The following is a 24,063-nucleotide window of genomic DNA, read 5'->3' on the forward strand; positions in this document are numbered from 1 at the left end:
CAAAATGAAAAAAAAAAAACAAAAACGATGAACGTCAAAGTGTTCATGACATGACAAAGTCTTAAATTAGAAGGTAACTTTCGGTTCTCGTAGATCGTCTCAAGCATTGATCGTCAGTGTTTGTTTCAGTGACGGTCGGAGCACGGACGTGTCTTGAATAATAACAGCTCAGACGGTAATGCGTGATCATCTGTTGTTTTGCCGATCTGCGGGTATTACAGTCCTTGATGTAACAGTAACAGTTTCTGCTTCTTCGTTTATCACGTTCCGAGTTTGTTCAGAAAGGACGAAGAAAGCGACGATTTCTGGGTCGTTCGTCTACTGCCGTCGACCAGTACACGATATTGATCATGAGGGGCCTTTCAGAATGATGCCTGTGCGATCCCATCGACAGGTGTTGACCATTTTGATTCTGGATGGCAACGGAGCTCCCCAATCTAAAGGTGTTGCGGGGACAGATCTCCTGGCGGTTTAATGCTTGGGCCAGGTTTTGCAAAGGCTTCGCGCGTGGTCTGCTAATTTCGACCAAATTTTCCGTGGGGAACAGGTTTGTAGGTGGTCGTTAAGTGGTCTGCCAAAAAGAAGCTCTGCAGGGATTGCACGATACGGGTGATGGTGTTCCTGTGCAGAAGAAGAGCCTTGGCAACGGCATCGGTGTCCAGCGATCCAGTGCTGCTGACATTGGTGGTGAGGAACCTTAATGGCTTAACAGCTGCTTCAGCTCTCCCGTGCTTTGGGGGAATCGGGCGGAGGAAAGACGAGGGTTACGTTCCAGTCTTTAAGAAAAGTGGCGTATTCGTTAGAATTGAATGGTGGGCCCCCGTCCGATGAAATCTCCTCAGGTACACCAAACGTCTCAGTATCGACGCAGGGTGTTTTTAATGGGGTTGGCGTTATTGTTTTAGCGCCGCGACTTCAGTCCAGCCAGAAAAACGGTCTGCGTAAATGATGAAGTTGTTTCCAACCATGTGAAGGAGGTCAGTTACTGTGTTGGAATGGATATCGGGTTGGGGTCTCGCTTTGTGTAGGTGCCTTTGGTTGGGAGGGTGCTGTTTGTTGCAGCGTTGACAGTTCAACGTTGCTGTTGATGTCTGCATCATGTGTGCCAAAAGGAACGTTGGCGGGTTGGACTTCATCATTGATACCCCTTGATGATGGTTGCAGTTCGTAGATTTTTCGTCTGAGAGATTGGATCAATGGCTTGTTTGAATAAACATATTTTTGTTAAGTTAAAGAGTTCTTTACGGAGCGGCCAGATCGTATAAGGCTTTAGTTGCTGTTTTCATCGGGGAAGCCTTCTTTGATAAGCGAGACTAATTATTATTATGTATCTTGCTCGCATGGTGATAAAAAATCATTTGATGACACTATAGTTGTCGTCTGGGATGTAGTCGGATTGACTCTTCGATGAGCTACTTTTGATGACAAGGTGGGATCTTGATGCTTTTCGGTCCGATGTTTTTCACCCTGGCTCGCTTTCACGACGAATGGTAGTGGGAGGTTTTTTCTCGATTTTTAAAGTCTGATGTTCTTAATTTTTCGAGGTCTTTGTCGTTAAAATCGGTACGAGCGGTTCGTGTCACTGCTTAAGAGGTCTGGACACCCTAGTACAAACATGCGACAGCTTTCAAGTCCGAATAACAGGGCGAGGGCTTCGCCTTCCAATTGGGGCGTAGTTGCTTCTGCTTCAGTGGTGAATCTAGACCGGCAATATCATACCAGTGTCCGGGTCCGCACAGCGGGTCTTTACCGATGCATTGGCAGTGTTTCTGGGTTAACGTGAAACCTATTCCGGTCTTACTCCAATCGGTAGCGAGGCATGTTGTTTTGTTTGTAGAAATGACTGCACTCCATCCTTGATCGAATCGATAATCAAGTGTTGGTTTTGTCGAATAGCGATGAAGTGTCTCGTCCAGTAAAACGGGGTCTTTTTACTTAGGAGCTCTCGGAAGGTGCCATCACGGGAGCTTGGGCGAATGGTAGGATACTTGTGCAACTAGACCGAACCATGATCGGATGTCGGATATGTTCTTTGGCGTAGGGATTCGAGAATCGCTTTCATGATCTCTCGTAGGTCTGAAACTTCAGGTGTGACATCGAAGCAGCAATTCGGTGTTGTCGCGTGCGAATTTGATTTTTCGGGGTTATACGATCCCGTTACGTGGCGCAGAGTTCATGAGCTATGATGTGCCAAAAGGAGTTTGAAATGTCATTATCATACAGTAGGGAGTCATCAATCTTACGTACGGGGAAATCGACAGTTTATATCATCAAATCTTTTGTATAACCCTCGTTGAGCCATGGAAGCCTTGGGGCGCGTTGTAGCGATAGCGTCCCCATTCGGTGATAAAGGTGGTAGCTTCGCATGACTCTGATGCTAGTGGAACGCTGTGATAGCCATTCCACGCATCAATAACAGTCTTTTTCGTTCTCGGAGGGATTGAACTGACGATGTGGAATGGTGTAGGTGTGTGGTGTGTTTCTCGAAGTGTGGCTTTGTTGAGGGCTTGTAGGTCAACCGTTCGGCGCGGCGAGCCGTCTTTTTTAGATACGACTACCATGCGGGAACACCAGTGCGTCGGGACACCCTGCGGTACGGGTTCGATGATGCCCAAAGCGACATCGGCGTCGAGTTGCTTCTTAACTTTCTCCTTCCAATGATGGGGGACTGGTATGGGTTTGTGTATCGCGCGTGGTGTGATGTCTGGTTTAAAGGTTATGTTGAATTTCTCTCCGGTCATCATCTGTAGTTTTTGGTGTGGGCAGACATTGAAGGCGCTGGATGAGTAGTATTAGTAACCATTGTTCTATGTCCTGACGATGTTCTTCGGTAGCGGGGTATGGTAATTTTGGTTGGGGTTGGTGGGCAATCGGTTCTCAGTGGGCAACCGCATGGGGCGAGTTGTACGGTCGTCTGGTTCGTTGGTGAGTCACTAGTGTCTGTTTCTGTGGCTGCAATTGTGGACTTTGGAAACGTCCTTGTATAATTTCTAGGTTCTTTAAGCAGATTGGGAAAGGTACGTCCCAGTTTCGTTTTCCATCGTAGAGTAGTTCGGTTGTTTGTTTGCTTGTTTTCGTGAGATATCGACTATAACACCCCTTTGATTGGTAGGGAATTATTATCAAACACCTCTTGTTGTGTTTGTGGTTTTCAACCATTCTTCGGGATGGTTGAAGATGTGCAGTCCGGTTGTACAGTCTGGCGCGGGTTTTGCGATAGCGTCTGTAGTATATGTTTGTGGTCTGTGCGGTAATTTTTTTTCGGTCTTACGTATTTGTCGGTAGGCTGGGATATTAATATTTATTTCAATGTCCAGTTTTGGCGAGAGTTCGGGGGTTGTTTTTGTAAATGTCCGTTTGTCAAATTTCCGTGTGGGATACCATATAGTCAGATGGGGTTGGCGTTGATCGATGATAGATGGGAGACAGTTGGTTCCGGGTCTTCACTAATAGGTGCGACGGATGATGATGAGGGGCTGCGACAGACGTTCGCGAATGGTTTGGTTTCTTGCATTATGACAGACTTTTTGCCAGGCGGGCAGTAGAAGCGTCCGTTTTGGGTGCATTGCTTTACACATCCAGAACATTGTTTCTTTGGTCGGTTGGTCTCTCGGCTTGAATGACGACGATTTGACATATGCGACGTCGGATGGGGTATTCTCGAACGGTGATCTGAATGGGTTTGATGCGCGATCTGTGGCTTCAAGGGCAAGGAGACGGGTGGTCAAATCTTCAAGTGTTTGCAGAGATGCGATTTCTGTTAATACTTTGGATTGATGGGTTGGGTTGCGTATGCCAGCGATTAATTGGGAGGATCATATCGGAGGCGTAGGATGGGGAGCAATCATCGGATTCACAACTTCCGTTGTTTTAAATCGCATAGCATGGCTGTGCTTTGAGACGTGAGATGAATTATGTCACCTCTCACAGTCACTTTGTCGAAGGTTGAAAAATTGCTGTCTAGACACCTCTGGATGGATAGTCTTACGCTACAGATTTGATAAACTTGAGGAGGTCGGCCTCGCTAGCGGTACTGAGACTTCTGGTCCTATAAAGTTAAATAGCATTTCATTTACCTTCGATGAGCATGTGGATCGTAGTTCGTTTCGAATCTCAGCTTGGTTATTGAGTTTGGCCATTTCTTGTATCGTGACCATGAATCTTCGAAGATAATCCATCCGTTATCTGAGCTGTCTGCTTCGATTGTTGGTCGGGTTGGCTTCGAGCTGCGATGTGGCGGTCCATTTGGGGTTGCGGGTAAGCGAATTGCGTCATGAGATTTGCAAGTTGTTGTTTTTGAATTTGAAGCTGTTGTGCCATTATCTCCGTAATATCGACGGGGTGGGGGGCGGGCGGCGGCATGGCGTCGTTGCTCGGGTTTGTGACATTTCTATCTTCGTGAATAATGGCGGTTCGTCCACGGATAGATGGGGGAAGGTGCGAGATGTTTATAATAACGGTTCAATGTTTACTAAATTTCTTGTGAGATGAGCAAGTTTAATGTTCTGCAAGTGAGTTCGTGTTTACTCTCAATCATAAAATACGTATGAGAATGTTTATAAAATACGTATTAGAAGTGTTTATTAGGGTTCGATTTGTTGATGTGGTTTTGGTGTGCGACAACAGCAAACCAAGAGAGAGCTCGTTATACAGCGCATGAAATGTTTGAATTCACTCACGGCGGATGTGCTGGGGCTTCCAGGCTTGCTTGTAGATTGGAGGTAGTGTCTTCGCTTACAGCTTGTTATTTCAGTTTTAAAGAGGACTGCTGATCCCACGTCTGACACCATGTAGAGTTGTATGCGAATAATAGATTTTCCAGTGTCACCTACCCTAAAATAAACTATGATAAGGCCGATATACATGCGGGACCAGACATCATCATCATTATCATCTATCATCTAAATTCATTCTATCATTTATATCATTTCTATTAATTTATCATACCATCATTTAATCATTCTATCATTTAATCATTTACATTAAAACTATCATTTTAGCATTTTATCATTATATCATCTATCATTTATCATACCATCATTCTATCATCATTCTATCATTCTATCATTTATAATTCACTCATAATCATTCTTCTCAGTTTTTTATTATCATTCTATCATTCTCAGACATTTTATTCTATCATCATCTTCTTCTATCATTCATCATTCTACCAGCATTTATCATTCTATCATTCTATCATTCTATCATTCTATCATACCATCATTCTATCATTCTATCATTCTATCATACCATCATTCTATCATTCTATCATTCTATCATACCATCATTCTATCATTCAAATCATTCTATTATTCTATCATTTTATCATACCATCATTCTATCATACCATCATTCTATCATACCATCATTCTATCATTCAATCATTTTATCATTCTATCATTCTATCATTCTATCATTCTATCATTTTATCATTCTATCATTCTATCATTTATCATTTTATCATTAAACTACATCATTCTAATCATTTTATCATTTTATCATTCTATTCTATCATTTCATATCATCATTTTATCATACCATCATTCTATCATTCAACTCAGTCTTCATTCAATCCTAATCATTCTATATTTATCATTCTATCATTTATCATTTTAATCATTCTAATCTTCAGTCTAATCATTTTAAGCATTCTTAATTCTAGTCTATATTGTGTTTGGTTCGTTCAATCATTCTATCATTCTCTCATCTATCCGTTTATTCCATCATTTCTATCATACCATCATTCTATCATACCATCATCTACATCAATCATTTATCATTCAATCATTCCATTCTATCATTTCTATCATTTTTATCATTTTATCATTCTATCATTTTATCTTATATCAGTCTATCATCCATCTTTAATCATTTTGCATTCATTCTATCATTTATAATCATTCTATCATTCATCATTCTAATCATTTATCATTCTATCAGTTCTATCATTTTATCATGCTATCATTCTAAGCATTCTATAGCATACATCATTCTATCATTCAAATTTATCATTATCAAATTCGATCATTTATCATCATCATTCTATCATTCTATCATTCTATCATTCTAATCATTTTATCAGTCATTCTATCATTCTATCGCTTCTATCATTCTATCATTCTAGTTTTATCATTACTATCATTCTAATGCTATTATTCGAATCATTTTAATCATACCATCATTCTACATACCATCATTCTATCATACATTCATCTAATCTTCTATAATCATCATTTATCATGCTATCATGTCTATCATTCTATCATTTATCAGACCAAAATCATCATTTTCATTCATATCATTCTATCAGACCATCATTATAATTCTATCATTCTATTCATTCTTATCATCTCTATCATATCATTTTATTTTAAAATCATTCTATCATTCTATCATTCTATCATACCATCATTCTATCATTCAATCATTCTATCATTTTATCATACCATCATTCTATCATTCTATCATTCTATCATTTTATCATTCATTCAATCATTCTATCATTCTATCATTTTATCATTCTATCATTCTATCATACCATCATTCTATAATTCTATCATTCTATCATTTTATCATTCTATCATTCTATCATTTTATCATTCTATCATTTTATCATTCTATTAATTTATCATTCTATCATTCTATCATTCTATCATTTTATCATTTTATCATTCTATCATTCTATCATTCTATCATTCCATCATTCTATCATTCAATCATTCTATCATTTTATCATACCATCATTCTATCATTCTATCATTTTATCATACCATCATTCTATCATACCATCATTCTATCATTACTATCATTCTATCATTCAATCATTCTATCATTCTATCATTCTCAATGCGATCATTCTAATCATTCGAAATCATTTTTTTGCAATCATTTTATCATACCATCATACCCATCATTCTTCATCTATCATTGTATCATTCTATAAAGCATTCTATCATTCTATCATACCAGCATTCTATCATTAGATGGTTCGAATCAATTGATTCATTCTACATACATAATTTTATCATCTATCATTCTAATCATTCTATCATTCTAATCATACCATCATTCTATCATTCTAATCTTCTAACCATCATCTCATATCATTCTAAGCATTCTATCAACATCGTTCTATCATTTTTATCATTCTATCATTCTATCATACCATTTTTAGCATTTTATCATTCCATCATACTATCATTTTATCATCATTCTATCATTATCATTTTTCTATCATTCTATCATACCATCATTCTATCATTCTATCGTTCTATCATTCTATCATCAGCTTCATTTTATCATTTTATCATTCTTCATTCTTCTACATCTTCATTCCGTTTACAGTTTATCATACCATCAGTCTATCAACCATCAGTCTCATCATCTAAAATCACATTCTATCATTCTATCTTCTATCATTTTATCAGACAATCAGCATTCAATCATTCATCATTCAGCATTTAATCATATCTATCATTCTAAGGTCATAACCAGCCATTCATAATCAGTCTATCATTCTATCATTTTATCATGCTAATCATTCGAATCATTTTATCATCTATCATTCTATCATTTTATCATGCTATGCATCGATCATTCTATCATTCTATCATTTTATAAAATCATTCTAATTCTATATACAGCATTTCATAATGCTATCATCTACATTTTAGCTATTCTAATCATTCTATCATTTAATCATACTATCATTTAATCATATTTATCATTCCTATCATTCTATCATTTATCATTTATCATTCCAAAGCATCATTCTATCATCTTCATGCTTCATACCATCATCTATCATTCATCTGCTTTCATTCAATATTCAGCTATCAATTCGAAAATCAGTTTATCATAACATCAGTCTATCATACCAGCATCAATCATTCTATCATTTGTAATAGTCATTCTATCATTCACATACCAGTTCAGCAGAAATCGTTCTATCATTCTATCATTTATCAACATCAGTTTATATTTTATCATTCTATCTATCATTTTCATACCTCATTCTATCATTCATTCTATCTTTTCTAATCATTCTAGCATTCTAGCATACCATCATTGACATTCTATCAGCTATCATTTATCATTTTTTTCATACCATTATTCGATCAGTAAACCATCATTCAATCATTCTATCTTCTATCTTCTAATCATTCTATCATACCAATCATTTCTATCATTCTATCATTCTATCATTTAGCGTTCGATCATTCTATCAAGTCTATCATGTTTATATTTAATAATTTTTATCATGCTATCATTCTATCTTCTATCATTTATTATCATACCATCAGTTCTATCAACCATCATCTAAATACATGCTTCATACATCATTTATCATTCTATCATCTATCAATCGATATTTATCATTTTATCATTTTATCAGTCTATCATTTTATACAAACCAATCATGTCAATCATTCTACTATCATTCTATCATTATCATTTATCATTCTATCATAAAATCATTCTATTTTAAAATAAAATCAGTTATCATTTATCTATGCTAATCATTTTATCATATCAGCTATCATTCTATCATTTCTTCATTCGATCATACATCATCCTATCATTCATCATTCTATCATTTATGATTCAATACCATCATTTTATCATTCTATATCTAATCATTTAAGACAATCATTCAATCATTCTATCATTCTAGCATTTTATCAGCTATCATTCTATCATTATCATGCCATATTCATCATTCTATCCATTTTAATCATGCTAGCTCTATCATTTTATCATCAGTCATCTATCATATACCATCATTCTATAATTCTATACTATCATTCTAATCCAATTTTTATCATTCTATCATGCTCATTTTATAGCATCATCATTATTCCATATCATCATTACATTATTTATCATTCTATCATCATCATTCTTCATTTTTAATCATTTCACACCATCATTCTATCATTCTAATCATTCTTCATTATCGAGCATTCATCAGCTATTCCATACAATCTCTCATATCAACCATTCAGATTTCTATCATGTATCAAAAATTTAGAATGGAAATCAATAAAGCTCTGTGTCTTGTTGATCATAGGTATCAAATGGTCATTCTAAAAGGAAATGGCTACACCAAATACCATCATTCTATCATTCTATCATTCCTTTACCATCATTTTATCATTCTATCATTCTATCATTCTATCATTTTATCATACCATCATTCTATCATACCATTATCAATCATTCTATCATTCTAACATACCATCAATCTATCATTCTTTCATTCTATCATTTTATCATTCTATCATTCTATCATACCATCATTTTATCATTTTATCATACCATCATTCTATCATTCTATCATTCTATCATTCTATCATTCTATCAATCTATCATACCATCATTCATTGTACAAAAATTTAGAATGGAAAAATAAAGCTTGTGTTTTGAATAATGTAAAATGGTAAAAAGGAATGTCCCCAAATACGAAAATCACTTAAACCATTCAGACCCAAAAAACCTTTTAAGCTGTTTTTGGCCCAAATTTGCCCAAAAAAATTTTCCTTAAAAATCTGTGGCATTACATTAGTGGCTCTTCAACCATTTGAGGTTTTTATGTTTGATAGTTTGCGCGGACTCTTCAAACATTTTTTTAACAATGTGACGTCTTCTTTTATAACGTCAGTTTTGGTTTGGAATGGAAAACGTCAATAGAGCGACTTTATTTGGTTGAAGAAATTATGAACTTGCTCAAACATTGTTTCAAACATTTTTGGAAATTTTATTGTCGAAATTTTGACCCCGCAAACCATCCAACATCGATTTCAAACATGAAACTTCACGATGTTTGAAAAACCATGTTTTACGGTTTGCTCCCAGCTTAAGTGAAAACAGGTGAAAAATGTGTCACAAAAGTAATGATTATTTAGCTTTTTTTTCGTAAAATTGGTCCGAAAAGCAACCAAAAGATAGGTGGTCTCTATGTCAAAATTTCCCAAAATCTTCTACTTCCTGGGTAAGAAAAAATACCTTATCCAAGAATCCAAAGCAAAAATCCTTAAAAATCCTTTTACTACTCATATATGTCTGAGATTTTACTACCGACCCCCCCCCCCCTGAGGGTAAGTGTCTGTATCGCATCTATTGTTTTATTTTCAAAACTGATTCGAAAAGCATGCGTCGATTTTTATTATAAATACTATTAATAGTTATTCTCTGCAAAATAATAAGAGTTATGAAAAGGGTGTTACAGTAACTTTCGGTCAGGGTTATGGATGGTGTAATTTGTCGTTCATTTTTGTTTTTGCAAAGTAGACACCCCCCCCGGAAATCATACACCCCGCTTAGTTGCCAGCTGGAAAGGGGGAACAGATAGTTTTAATAAGGAAATGATATTTTGGGGAAATAGCTCGTTGGCTGCATCTGTATACCTTATCGGGGAAAACTTCGTCGGGGAAAATTTTCGTCGGGGAAAAATATTCGTCACTTGCTGGTATTTGGTAAACGCATTAAGGCTGGGGAAAATTTTCGTCGGGGAAAAATATTTGTCACTTGGCCAAAATTTAATTTTAAGGTATCCCGTTTAATTGGAATCCTATGTAGAGATTTAGGCTCGGAATTGTCGAGAAAACTTTGAGTTAGGACTTTTCGAGTCAGCAATCTAAATTATGACGTCATGAAAATACAATTTATGAACGTCACTCAAATCTCTGCAGTTTCTAACAACTTGATTTTTTATATTCTTAAAAAGATTTTCCAATTCAGTTAAGTTAACCTGAATTTTTTTTCATGAAAATAATTTTCAAGATAGTTCACTCGGATTTTTTTGACGAAAAAGTTTTTGAGCTAGCTAACTCGGATTTTGAAATGGTTGACCTGATAAGTTTCTTGTGAAAAAAATAACGGGTATCATGATAGAATAAATTGCTTATAGACTTGCACCATATCACAAAATGTTCTACGAAACTCTAGTGTTGGTAATTCTAAGCTTCGTAGTCTAACCTCATAAGAGATTTTTCTGTAAAGTTTGACAACTCTTGCCGCACGTCTCTGCACTACCTTCCAATAGGTAAACGTGTTTCCTGAGCTTCAGTGACCAAACTGATTTACTCTGTATCAGAGTGTACCTCACGTTTATCGTTTCGTAGTACAGGTTGGTACTCTTGAAGAATGATGGTATGATAGAATGGTGGTATGATAAAATGGTGGTATGATAGAATGATGGTATGATAGTATGACAGAATGGTAATATGATAGAATGATAGTATGACAGAATGATAGTATAATTGAATGATAGAATGATTGAATGATAGAATGATGGCATGATAAAATGATAAAATGATGGTATGATAGAATGATAGAATAATAGAATGATGGTATGATAAAATGATAGAATGATAGAATGATGGTATGATAAAATGATAGAATGATAAAATGATAGAATAATGATATGAGAAGGATGATCGGATGTATACTGATGAAAAGTATGATAGAATGATAGTAATGAATGATTGATGAAGCACTGATGGTATGATCGATGATGGAATCTGATGGTCTCGCCTGCTAGAATGCTCGCCTCAGAAGGCATCGCTGCATTGACATGCTGCTGGTATGCTGCTCCCGCCTGCTAGCCTGCTCCAAAATGCACTGCTGGTATGCCTGATCGCCATGTATTGGACTGGTCATGCCTGCTCTCCTGCTGGTCCGCCCTGGCCGGTTCGCTTGCTGGTAGACTGCTCGGCTGCTCTCAGCTATGCTCCTGCTGGGCTACCCCTGCTCGCCTGCTCGCATTCTGGCCGCACTGCTCCTGCCTGCCCTGCTGTCTGCTCCCTGGCTGCTCCTCCTGCTGCCTGCTCCCCTGCTCGTCGCTTCGTCTCTCGTCTGCTCGTATGCTCGCCTGCTTGCCTGCTAGGCATGATCGCCTGCTGGACTGCTACGCCGCTGGCCTGCTCGCTGCTCGCTGGTATGCCTGCTCAATGCTGGGGCTGCTGGTCTGCCTCCCCTCCTCGCCGTGCAGCCCTGCTACCCTGCTCCGCTTGCCTCGCGACTGCTCGCCTCTCGCATTGCTGTCTGCCGACCTCGCCTGCTCGCCTGCTCGCACCTGGTCTGCTCGCTGCTCCCCTGCTCCCTCCAACCTCGCCTGCGGGTGCTTCCTGCCCTCGCCTCTGCCTCTGCCTCCTGCGCGCCTGCTCGCCTGCTCGCCTTCGCTTGCTCCTGCTCGCCTGCTCGCCTCGCCTGCGCTCTGCTCGCCCTCTGCCTGCATGCCCCGCGCCCCTGCTCGCCTGCTCTGCTGTCCGGCCTGCTCGCTCTTCTCCCCCCTGCTCGCCTGCTTCCCCTGGCTCTGCTGGCTCGCCTGCTCCCTGCTGCCGGCCGCTCGCCGCTCGCCTGCTGTCTGCTCCCCTGCTCCCCTGCTCCCATTGATCGCCTTGCTCGCCTGCTCCCCTGCACCCCGTCTCCCCGCTCGATGCGCGCCTGCGTCGCCTTACCTGGTCTTCTCCCTGCTCCCCCTGCTCGATGTCGCCCCGGTAGCTCACCCTGCTCGCCTGCTCGCTGCTCGACTATGCCCTTCTGCTGACTGCTCTGCCCCCTGCTCTCCCTCGCCTGACTCCCTCCCCCTGCCTCCCCTGCTCGCCTGCTCGCATTGCGCCTGCTAGCCTGCCCCTGCTCGCCTGCTCTCTGCCGCCTCGCCTGCTGCCCTGCTCGCCTGCTCGCCTGCTCGCCCTGCTAGCCTGCTCCCTGCTCCCTGCTGCCTGCTCACTGCTGGTCTCCCCTGCTCCCACCTGCTGCCTGCTCCCCTGCTCTCTGCTCGTCTGCTCTCTGCTCGTCTGCTCGCCTATGCCTTGGTCCTGTGTCTGCTCGCCTGGCCTGCCTGCCCTCGCCCTGCTGGCCGGCACTGCCCCTGCTAGACTGCGCCGCCTGCTTGCTGCTGGTCCTGCTCGCCTGCTCGCTTGCTGGTCTGCTAGCCTGCTCTGCTCCCTGCTCCCTGCTCGTCTGCTCGCCTGATCGCCTGCTTCCGCTCGCCTCTGCCTGCTGGTCTGCTGGTCTGCTCGCCTGCCGCCTGCTGGCCTGCCCCCTGCTCGCCTCTCGCCTGCTCGCCTGCGTGCTCCCCTGCCGCCTGCTCGCCTTGCTCGCCTGCTCCCCTGCTCGCCTGCTCGCCGCCTGCTCGCCTGCTCGCCTGCTGGTCCCCCTGCTCGCCTGCTGGTCGCCTGCTCTGCTGGTCTGCTCCCCCTCTCGCCTGACCCCTGCTGCTGCTCCCCGCCTGCCCTGCTACGCCCTGCTGCTGCTCTGCTCGCCTGCTGCCCTGCTCGCCTGCTCCCCTGCTGCCTGCTGCTCGCCTGCCGCCTGGTCTGCTCCCTGCTCCTGCCTGCTCCTGCTAGCCTGCTCGCCGCTCCCTGCTGCTCCCTGCCGCCTGCGCCTGCTCGCCTGCTCGCCTGCTCGCCTGCGGGTCTGCTCGCTGCTCGCCTGCTCGCCTGCGCCTGCTCGCCTCGCCTGCTGTGCCGCCTGCTGGCTGCTCCCCTGCTTCGCCTGCTCGCCTGCTCGCCTCGCCTGCTCCCCTGCTCGCCTGCTCTGGTGCTGCTCCCTGCTCGCCTGCTCGCGCTGCCTGCTCGCCTTGCCCTGCTCGCCTGCTCGCCTGCTCGCCTGCCTGCGCCTGCTCGCCTGCTCGCCTGCTCGCCTGCCTCGCCTGCTCGCCTGCTCGCCTGCTCGCCTGCTCTGCCCTCTGCCCGCCTGCTCCCTGCTCGCCTGCTCGCCTGCTGGTCTGCTCCCTGCTCGCCTGCTCGCCTGCTGGCCTGCTCGCCTGCTCGCCTGCTCCCCGCTCGCCTGCTCGCCTGCTGGTCTGCTCCCCTGCTCCCGCTCGCCTGCTCGCCTGCTCCCCTGCTCGCCTGCTCGCCTGCTCGCTGCCTGCCCCTGCTCCCCTGCTCGCCTGCTCGCCTGTCCTGCTCGCCTGCCCGCCTGCTCGCCTGCTGCTCTCCCCTGCCCCTGCCTCTGGCCTGCTCGCCGCTCGCCCTGCTCCCTCCTGCTGCCTGCTGGTCTGCTCTGCTCGCCTGCTCGCCTGCGGGTGCCTGCTCCCTGCTCGCCTGCTCGCCTGCTCGCCTGCTGCCCCCTGCTGCCTGCCCTGCTGCGCCTGCTCGCCTGCTGCCTGCTCCCTCGCCTGCTCCCCTGCTCGCCTGCCTCGCCTGCTCAGCCTGCTCGCCTGCTCGCCTGGGCTCCCCTGCTCCCCTGCTCGCCTGCTCGGCTATGCTGCCTGCCACCCCTTGTTCTGCGCGCCTGCTGGTCTGCCCCCTGCTACCCTGATCGCCTGCCTGCGCCGCCTGCTCGCCTGCCTTGCTCCCCTGCTCCCTGCTCCACTGCTGGTCTGCTCCCTTGCTCACCCTGACGCCTGCCTGCTGGCTCCCCTGCTCCCTGCTCGCCTCTCGCCGGCTTGGCTGCCTGCTCGCCTCTCCCTCATGCTCCATGCTGGTCTGCTCCCCTGCTCCCGCCTCCTCCCCTGCTACGCCTGCTCGCCTGCGCCCGCTCCCCTGACTCCCCTGCTCGCCGCGCGCCTGCTCGCCGGCTGGTCTGCTCCCCTGCTCGCCTGCTCGCGCTCGCCGCTGGTCTGCTCCCCTGCTCGCCTGCTGCCTAGTGCCTGCTGCTCCCCTGCTCCTGCCGCCCTCCTGCCTGCCCCTGCTCCCGCTGCTCTGCTCGCTGCCTGCTGCTCTGACTCTCACTGCTCACCTGCTCGCCTGCTCGCCGGCACTCGCGTCTCGCCTGCTCGCCTGCCGCGCCCTGCTCGCCTGCTCGCCTGCTCGCCCCTAGCTCGCCTGCTGGTCTGCTCACCGCTCATGCTCGCCTGCTGCGTGCTCCCCTGGCTGATAGCCTCGCTAACCCTGGCCTGCTGCCGCCGAGAGCCTGTCGCCTGCTCCTGAGCTCGCCCTCCCCTGCTCCTGCTGCTCCCTCGCTGCCGCTCCCTGCTGGCCTCCTGCGCGGGTCCTGCTCGCCTCTCGCCTGCTGCTGGTCTGCTCGCCTAGCCTGCTCGCTGATGCTGCTAGCCTGCTCGCCTGCCTGGTCCTGCTCCACCTTCTCGCCTACTCGCCCTTCTCGCCTACTAGCCTGCTGTCTGCTCGCCTGCGGTATCTCCCCCTGCTTCTCGCCTGCTCAGCAGCTCGCCGCTCCCCTGCTCCCACTGCCCCCTCGCCTGCTGGTCCTGCTCCACTGCTCTGCATGCTACGCCTCTCGCTGCGCTGGCTCGCCGGCCGCCCCTGCTCCCTGCCGCCTGCTCGCCTGCTCGCTCCTGGCCTGCTCCCTGCGCACCTGCGCCCTGCTCGCCTGGCTGGTCTGCTCGCCTGCTCCCCGCTCGCCCCTGCTCGCCTCTGGCGCTCCCTGCTCGGCTCCCTGCTCGCCTGCTCGCCTGCTGGTCCTGCTTCGCCTGCTCGCCTGATCCCGCTGCTCCCTGCTCGCCTATGCTGCTCCCTGCTCCCCTCTGCTGCCTGCTGCTCGCCTGCTCGCGCACTCCCTGCTGCGCTCCTGCTCGCCTGCTCGCCTGCCTGTCGCCTGCTCGCCTGCTCGCCTGCTGGTCTTGCTTGCCCCTGCTCGCCTGCTCGCCTGCTCGCTGCTCCCCTGCTCGCCTGCTCGCCGGCTCTGTGGCTCCCTGTGCTCGCCCTGCTCCCTGCTGCTGCTCGCCTGCTGGTCTGCCTCCCTCTGCTCGCCCTGTGCTCGCCTGCTCGCCTGCTCCCTGCTGCCCTGCTGCCGGCCGCTGCTCGCCTGCTCGCTGCTAGCCTGCTCGCCTGCTCGCCTGCTCGCCTGCTCGCCCCCGCCTGCTCGCCTGCTAGCCTGCTCGCCTGCTTGTCTGCTGGTCTGCTCGCGCCCTATCGCCTGCTCTTTCACCCCTCCCTCTCGCCTGCTCCCCTATTGCTCTCCCTGCCGTGCCCTGGTCCGTCCTCCCTCTCCCCTTTTCCCTGTTGTTGCTAGGGCTCGCCACGCCCGCTTCCCTCTCCCTCCACTGTCACACGCTTGCTTTCGCGCCCATGCTGCATCCCCGCCGGCCGGTCACCCCCTCGGGAGCCGCAGCCTGCAACCCGCGCTGCTTCACGCCCTTTTCAGCTCGCCTTGCGGCGCAGCCTGCGAACTCCCTGCTCTGCTCCCATGTTCACTTATCCAGGGCGCGACAGCACCCTTTTTATACATGAAGTCCTTGCCCGCGTCAATCCAATTTTCAATTGTTTTGATTTTAGCGACCACGGAAAATTCACTCTCCTCCGTAAAAAAACGGTAGGTAAACATCTGGTTCTCTTAAGGAAACATAGCAGAAAAACGGTATGTAAAGAACTCCTTTTAATCATAACTTTCTTTCCTCTTGATGAATTTTTGTCAAATTTTCAGGAGAGACTTATAAAATTATCATTGATATCATGTTCAAATATCTAAATCATTCTCTATAAAGGAGAGAAAAAAATTCACAATGTTTACATTCCTCTAACCTTTCACAGTACTAAAGTGCGCATTTTTACCTACCATTTTTACCGACCTCTGCAACGGAGTACCGTGAAGATAGCGAGACTCCTAAACGGTGTATTGCCACCTGAGGAAGCCTGAGGGCGACCGAGGGTGGCATTCATAGCTTCACGCCCTGTATGATATTGTGGACACACATCTCGAATTTTGCGCGTTTGTTTTTGTTTGTGTTTGCGTTTGTTAGTATCGTAAGTTCCGGCTGATACGATATCCGTAATGTTTGTTATATCAGATGCGCAATGTTATGTTATGCTGTTACATGAACGTTATGCTCATGTTATACTTTGAACCCGGTTCAACTTTTCAATTAATCTGATTGGCTCATTCTCGAAGTTTGACGTAATCGATCTTATCCAATCAATCAGTTCGTCGGATTGACATTTTATTGAGCGGATCATAGCGGATCACAACAAAACGAAAGAAATGAATGTTTTGAGAGATAGTTTGTGAGCTTTTGCTGGGCTTGGGATGGATTAAATTTGTCAGTTTGATTTTTTTTCTCTGTAATTCTATAAGTAAATCATTACACAGGTTCTGCAAAAGAACTTTGAATATATTTATGAGATTTTACCATCATCATTTCATGCTTGCCTTTTGGTGGTGATTTGTATAAGAGTTTTCTAATAATGCAACTACACCTGTAGGTACACCCCAGTCTTCACGATTCCTAAAGATTTCTTAATACACTGAAAATAATTTATCAAAGATTGTAAAGTATATACCCAACCTACCCGGGGGGTACTACCCTTGTCGACCGACGGGGTTGCTCCGCTGAGGTTCGAAAAATGGACCCTACGTGGGACTCGAAATTTGCGAAAATAGTGTCCCTGAATGGGACTGAAATTCCAAAATTTTCTACTTTTTCCCTAAATTTTCCAAAGAATTTTCTATTTTGGTGTTTTTGCGACCCTACCTGGGACTCGTGGAGGTTAGAAAAGGTACCCTGACCAGCGGAGCATCCCCGTAACCCATCTTGCCCTAGTACCCCCCCGGGAACCTACCCAACCATGTATTGTTTACGCTGTCTCTGTCCCTCTGTATACAGCAGATGACAGACATCAACAGATGTCAATCAAATGGATTATTATCGAACTCCGATGCATCAATCGGGCACATGGATTTACCAATGGATCTAGGCGAACGTAATGATCAATTGAATAATAAACTTTTTCTCATACAAGCCAGCTATCCGGCATACAAATTATCCATTTTGCATGACAAAAATACAACCCTTGAACTATTATGAATACTTTCTAGCACGTCGCATGGGAAAATTGCTTCATCATTGCACGCTAATTTAGGAGAATGCTTAGCGCGCCAATATAAACAAATCCTTTTCGGGAGAATTGACACACGCTCAAAGACAGGAGTATAGCTAGAGAAATTAATTCATGTGGGGAGATTAATTATATTCAATACATCATCACGTTTCGCCTAAAATAGTATTGAAATTCAATTGTCTAACAGAATAAAACTCAATATTGAGCGTCCAAATTTTGGGTGAAATGTGATTGTCAATCCAAAAATGATGAGGGATACCGTCAACGGCTCTAACTTGGGACAGTCTGACAAAACATGGGACAGCAATTCGGCCATAATTTTGCCGAACCTCCAAAGTCATTTAATTAACATAGTCGCAAATCTCATAGAAAACAAACTTGTTATCAAGAGAGATTTAACAGTAAGTAAAAATAAAGACCAGAAAGTCAGCCATCCCGTGATATGACCACTTGTCCCAAGTTAGAGCCGTTGACGGTAGCTTTTTAAATTTATATGTCAAAATTTTTCTAATTTTCTATGGTTGCACACCCTGTTGCTAAGATATTTGCTAAAAATGAAAAGTGAAACCAAAATGTGAAGTCCAAAACAGAACTGATGTACATGTAATATCAAAAATAAGAAAGGATGCCTTTATTGAATTAATTGATTGTGTGCTCAATTGATGAATAATGTTCAAGTTTTTCAATTGTCATTGCCAGGACAGGGTCCAAATTATCTTTACGTGTTAATGGAAATTTTTAGCTGGCTTATACAGCCACACACTCTGCCATACTCTGCACTGACTTTGTTTTATTGTTGTATTTTTCAGCTTTAACTTGATGATACCAAAATAGATAATAAATTTAAAACCTGTATCACGAAGAACAAAATTTGCTACCAGTTTTTAACCAATTTCAATCAAACAATGAATCAAGACATTTTGTACGGGAATTGACGTCAATCGGAGTTCTGTGCACCAGAAAAAGTTTGACGCGATGAAAAGTTTGAGATTTTAACAATTTAAGATGGCCATTCTCTCTGTAGATCTATAAAACTCCGATTGACGTCAATTCCCGTGTCAAAAGTTGCAATATTCTAGGCTTGAACTCGCAAGCAAATTGACGTTCTGTTTTATTATACCGCTACGCAACAAGATCTCCAACACGCGCAAAAGTAACACTGGTCAAATTGCTGGACGAGGTCGAAAACTCCTGAAGAAAAGACTGCCGCAGCAAGGTAGCCGGAGCGTGAGGGCGAACAGGTACCTCGAAGAAAAGACGCATGTAATCAAGGGTGCAGAAGATCAGTTGAAACAGACTGATTGGCGCGAATATATAGCCAGAAGAAAAATCCTCTGAAGCCAGGAGGTAGACGCGTCTCGATCGCATCCTGGACGAGTGAAGAGTCTAGAGACCAGGTGTTACGAATACTGACTACAAAATTTATTCTTTCCAACTGACATAAGGATACGCAGAACTGTTTTTCGATTCTTCCACATATCTGTCGGCCCTTATTTGGCGCTAGCTTTTATAACACCACTGCTTAATTTTGAGGTTACACCAATTGACTGAAAGGTGCTTTATTAATTTTATCGGCCAACACCTACAGTAGTTTAAAAAAATCCAATAAAAAATCGGGTGAAATTTTTTTGTACAAAGTTCACAAAGTTTTTGAAAATCGGAGAGGTCGGAGGGGGGAGGGGAGAAAATGTTGGATCAGCAAAAATTAGCTTTACTATTCTTTATCTAACACTATCGAATTATATTACACATTATAACAATACACATAAAAATGAAAGATTTAAGTGAAAATGAAAATAGTTACTAAATGTTCTTGTTTTTGCGTTTACGAAATACGTATATATTCAACATTTTTAAACTAGTCATAGCTTTCACTAAATGCCCACGCAGAAGATCATGTCATGCACTTATAAAGCTTTTAATGCTTTAAAAATTAAAGCATTAAAAATAATCAGGAATAATTGATTGATTTAATTATTGAATGATTGATTAATTAATTGAGGCATATGCTTGAAAAAAAAATTATATTCCATTAACACAATACTTGAAGAATTCATGCAGCTTGATAATTTGATAAAATTTAAGGAAAAGCTTCTCAAAAATATATTTAAAAAATTATGGTATCATTAGCTTACTGGTTTTCACATCTCCTCCTGTTTGTTTTTTTCTCCCAGTTTCTTTCTTACAACAATATATGTCATGATTATTATTCACAATAGACCTTTTCTGATAATGCCGCAGACATCTTAGATTGTAGGCAAAATATATAGCGGGGAATAAATCAATAAGACAACCAATCAGAAATAGCTTGCTTTTTTCATTGGCTGCTATATTTCAACAATTCTTTATTGCTACTTTGCCTAATAAACAATAGCCAAGAGAATACTACGTTTAAAATTTATTAAAAAGTTCTGCGCCATCTTAAATTGGGTGAAATAGAAACCAATCCTAGTTAAGGCCCGGGCTCCTCTTGTGTACGCTGTGATTGCACTTCTCAAACAAAATCTTCTATGTTGTTGGACAAAAGAAAAATAAAGGAATGCCATTGTGGTCCATTCAGACTTACAGTCGAGAAAAGTTGAAATGCGCTTTAATTTTTTTTCAAGTGCATAGTACTTTTTCATGATGCAATCTTTTCTCCAAGCTGAAAGGATCGAAGCCATTAAGATGATCGCAGCGCAGACAATGAAGAGACGTGCCTTCAGGAAGCTAGACTTTTTGAGTTTATAGCTATATACTTTCACTTTATTGTGTTACCGTATGAATGTCTGTGTATCTAGTCTAACCACCGTTAAATGCCTTCGGGAAGGTCCCTCCTAACTTGGAAAGCCAGAATTGGAGCTATTTCACCAAACCAATGGTACTGGAGCGTAAGTTATTTAGAAAAAGTTGAATATGCGCATGTAAAGTTAAACGAATGTTAACAAACTTTTTTCAAGTTTTTGAAATAGATTTTACCACAAAAAAAAACAGTGAATATACTCTAAGTGAGGTAAATCTATTTTGAAGACCAAAAGAAAACGTTGTTACTAAAAGAGGTAACGAGTGGTAACCAGTTGAAAACGGTGGCCTTAAGTCTCCAAATTTGAATTTTTAGATTCTGGTGTTTTTTGCAACAGATGCTGATGGCTCTTGAGGTTCTGCAGCAGGACCTGGAAGATCTGGTGAATGTGAAGTAGGAATTGGAGATTTAGGTGAATGTTATGATGTAGTTGATGGATCTGGTGAATGTGATGGTAAAGCTGGTTGTTTAGGTGAATGAAATGGTTGAATTGATGGTTCTGGTGAATGTGAATCAAAGATTGATGGTTCTGGAGGTTCTGCATCAGGAGTTGGTGATTCTGGTGAATGTGCATCAGGAGTTGGTGGTTCTGGTGAATGTTATGGTGGAGTTGATGATTCTGGTGAATAAAATGCTGGTGTTGATGGATCTGATGAATCCAATGATGGAGTTGGTTGTTCTGGTGAATATGCATCAGGAGTTCGTGGTTCTGGTGAATGTGCAGCAGGAGTTATTGATTCTGGCGAATGTGCAGCGGGAGTTGGTAATTTTGGTGAATGCAATGGTGGAGTTAGTGGTTCTAGTAAATGTAATGGTAAAGTTGGTTGTTTTGGTGAATGCAATGGTGGAGTTGATGGTTTTGGTGAATTTGCATCAGGCTTTGATACTTCTGGTGGATGTGGTTTTGGTGCATGCTATGGTAGAGTTGGTTGTTTTGGTGAATGCAATGGTGGAGTTGATGGTTCTGGTGAATGTAATGGTAAAGTTGGTTGTTTTGGTGAATGCAATGATTTGCATCAGGCTTTGATACTTCAGTTGGATGTGGTTTTGGTGCATGCTATGGTAGAGTTGATGGTTTTGGTGAATGTAATGGTAAAGTTGATAGTTTTGATGAATGTGTAGCAGGAATTGTTGATTCTGGTGAACGTGCATCAGGAAATGATGGTTCTGGTGAATATGATAGTGGAGTTGATGGATCTGGTGAATGTGATGGTGGCATTGACGGTTCTGGTGAATTTGATGGTGGCATTGATGGTTCTGGTTAATGTGCTGCAGGATTAGTTGGTTCTGGTGAATGTGATGGTCAAGTTGATGGTTTAACCAGAACCATCAACTCCTGATGCCCATTCACCAGAACCACCAACTCCTGCTGCACATTCACCAGAATCACCACCTCCTGATGTACATTCACCAGAACCACCAACTCCTGCTGTACATTCACCAGAACCACCAACTCCTGCTGTACATTCACCAGATTCACCAACTCCTGCTGTACATTCACCAGAACCACCAACTCCTGCTGTACATTCACTAGAAGCATCGAATCCTGATGCGCATTCACCAAGATCACCAACTCCACCATTGGATTCATCAGAACCAACAACTCCTGCTGCACATTCACCAGAACCACCAACTCCACCATTGCATTTACCAGAACCACCCAACTCCTGCTGTACATTCACTAGAACCACCAACTCCACCATTGCATTCACCAGAATTACCAACTCCCGCTGCACATTCGCCAGATTCAACAACTCCTGCTGCACATTTACCAGAATCAACAACTCCTGCTGCCCATTCACCAGAACCACCAACTCCTGCTGCACATTCACCAGAACCACCAACTCCTGCTGTACATTCACCAGAAGCATCAACTCCTACTGATCATCCACCAGAACCACCAACTCCTGCTGCACATTCACCAGAAGCATCAACTCCTGCTGCACATTCACCAGAATCAACAACTCCTGCTGCCCATTCACCAGAACCACCAACTCCTGCTGTACATTCACCAGAACCACCAACTCTTGCTGTACATTCACCAGAAGCATCAACTACTGATGCACATTCACCAAAATCAACAACTCCACCATTGGATTCATCAGATCCATCAACACCAGCATTATATTCACCAGAATCACCAACTCCTGATGCACATTCCCCAGAATCGCCAACTCCTGATGCAGAACCTCCAGAACCATCAATCTTTGATTCACATTCACCAGAACCATCAATTCCACCATTTCATTCACCCAAACAACCAACTTTACCATCACATTCGTCAGATCCATCAACTCCACCATAACATTCGCCTATATCTCCAATTCCTACTGCACATTCACCAGATCTGCCAGGTCCTGCTTCAGAACCTCAAGAGCCATCAGCATCTGTTGCAAAAACACCAGAATCGAGAAATTCAAATTTGGAGACTTAGGGCCACCGTTTTCTACTTGTTACCACTCGTTACCTCGTTACCACATCGTTACCACTCGTTACCACCTCGTTACCACCTCGTTACCACTCGTTACCACCTCGTTACCACTCGTTACCACTCGTTACCACATCGTTACCACTCGTTACCTCTTTTAGTAACAACGAAAGAAAAAGTTTGTTTACATTGATTGACATTCAACATTCATTCAACCACTTTTGGATTCAACTTTACATATGGCCATATGCATACATTAAACATTTTTGTACTTTGCCGGTATCTTGTTTTACTAAGTTAAGAAGGACCTTCTCGAGTTACGACCATATGATGGTATTTAAAGCTCAAGAAGCTCTATAAACAATAAAGCTAGTTATTAATATAATAACAGACAAAGATAAATTACAGTTTGAACAAAAATATCAAATGTACGTTCATTAAAAAACTTGAGCAAATTTCTTTTAAGATTCCAGAAAAAGAATTGAAATCATTGCTGAAATGAACTTCTGAATAAATTACAGTATTTAGTATTCAGTTTCAAAGACAAGAAACAAAATTTGACATACAAAACACTTTTTCCAGTCAATGAATCAGCTCATCCTCATAACCAGTCCACCATTTTGTTTTTTTTGATGTGCACAAGTAATATTGTAATTCGTGTTATATCATACACTGTTATAATTTGCATTTATAACACTCGCTTCAGCTTTTCAAGGCTAAATCAAAACTAATAAATTGTAATATGTAACAATGGTAATAGCATATAACGTAATATGAAAATATGCATACTACTGTGTGACAGACGGATGTTCACCAATTTTGGCAAGCTCTTTGTAATCTTTCAAAGAATGATTCAAAACTAAAATAGAAATACAAAAGACAAATAACTAACTTGAACAAAAACAAAAGTGTGAAATTGACACACCTACTTGTGGAAAATCTAAGTTCTAGCGATAATGTATAGTATATACAAACGAAAACTCATGTTGAAAGAAAATTGAATGCCTGAGTTTGAAAAGTGAAAATCTAAGCTGAAAATGTAAGTTGAAAATGTAAGTTGAAGTATAAATTGAAAGTATAAGTTGAAAGAAAAATGTAAATATATATAA

At 43.2% G+C, this 24,063-nt stretch overlaps 2 protein-coding genes across 2 annotated transcripts; one reads left to right on the plus strand and one right to left on the minus strand.

Annotated features, from left to right (window-relative positions):
- The first annotated feature begins 3,392 nt into the window (after positions 1-3,392).
- LOC136823678 (uncharacterized) lies at positions 3,393-21,791 on the plus strand. The gene is made up of 3 exons (XM_067079846.1): positions 3,393-3,498; positions 21,224-21,505; positions 21,547-21,791. The coding sequence occupies exons 1-3, from the start codon at positions 3,393-3,395 to the stop codon at positions 21,789-21,791; spliced, it is 633 nt and encodes a 210-aa protein (XP_066935947.1).
- Positions 21,792-21,842: 51 nt separating this feature from the next.
- LOC136823679 (uncharacterized PPE family protein PPE12-like) lies at positions 21,843-22,397 on the minus strand. The gene has a single exon (XM_067079847.1). The coding sequence runs from the start codon at positions 22,395-22,397 to the stop codon at positions 21,843-21,845; it is 555 nt and encodes a 184-aa protein (XP_066935948.1).
- Positions 22,398-24,063: the final 1,666 nt, after the last annotated feature.

This window comes from Clytia hemisphaerica, unplaced genomic scaffold (genome assembly GCF_902728285.1).
Source record: "Clytia hemisphaerica strain Z4C2 unplaced genomic scaffold, Clytia hemisphaerica genome assembly, whole genome shotgun sequence".
NCBI classification, from domain to species: Eukaryota; Metazoa; Cnidaria; class Hydrozoa; order Leptothecata; family Clytiidae; genus Clytia; species Clytia hemisphaerica.

What these genes read in the sequence shown, in the direction of transcription:
- LOC136823679 (XM_067079847.1), bottom strand. Translation starts at nt 22,397, where the DNA reads ATGCTTCTGGTGAATGTACAGCAGGAGTTGGTGGTTCTGGTGAATGTG.
- LOC136823678 (XM_067079846.1), top strand. Translation starts at nt 3,393, where the DNA reads ATGGGGTTGGCGTTGATCGATGATAGATGGGAGACAGTTGGTTCCGGG. An exon ending in GCGACAGACGTTCGCGAATG is followed by an intron (nt 3,499 to 21,223) that starts GTTTGGTTTCTT and finishes AATATGCATCAG; the next exon opens with GAGTTCGTGGTTCTGGTGAA. An exon ending in TGGTTCTGGTGAATGTAATG is followed by an intron (nt 21,506 to 21,546) that starts GTAAAGTTGGTT and finishes GATTTGCATCAG; the next exon opens with GCTTTGATACTTCAGTTGGA.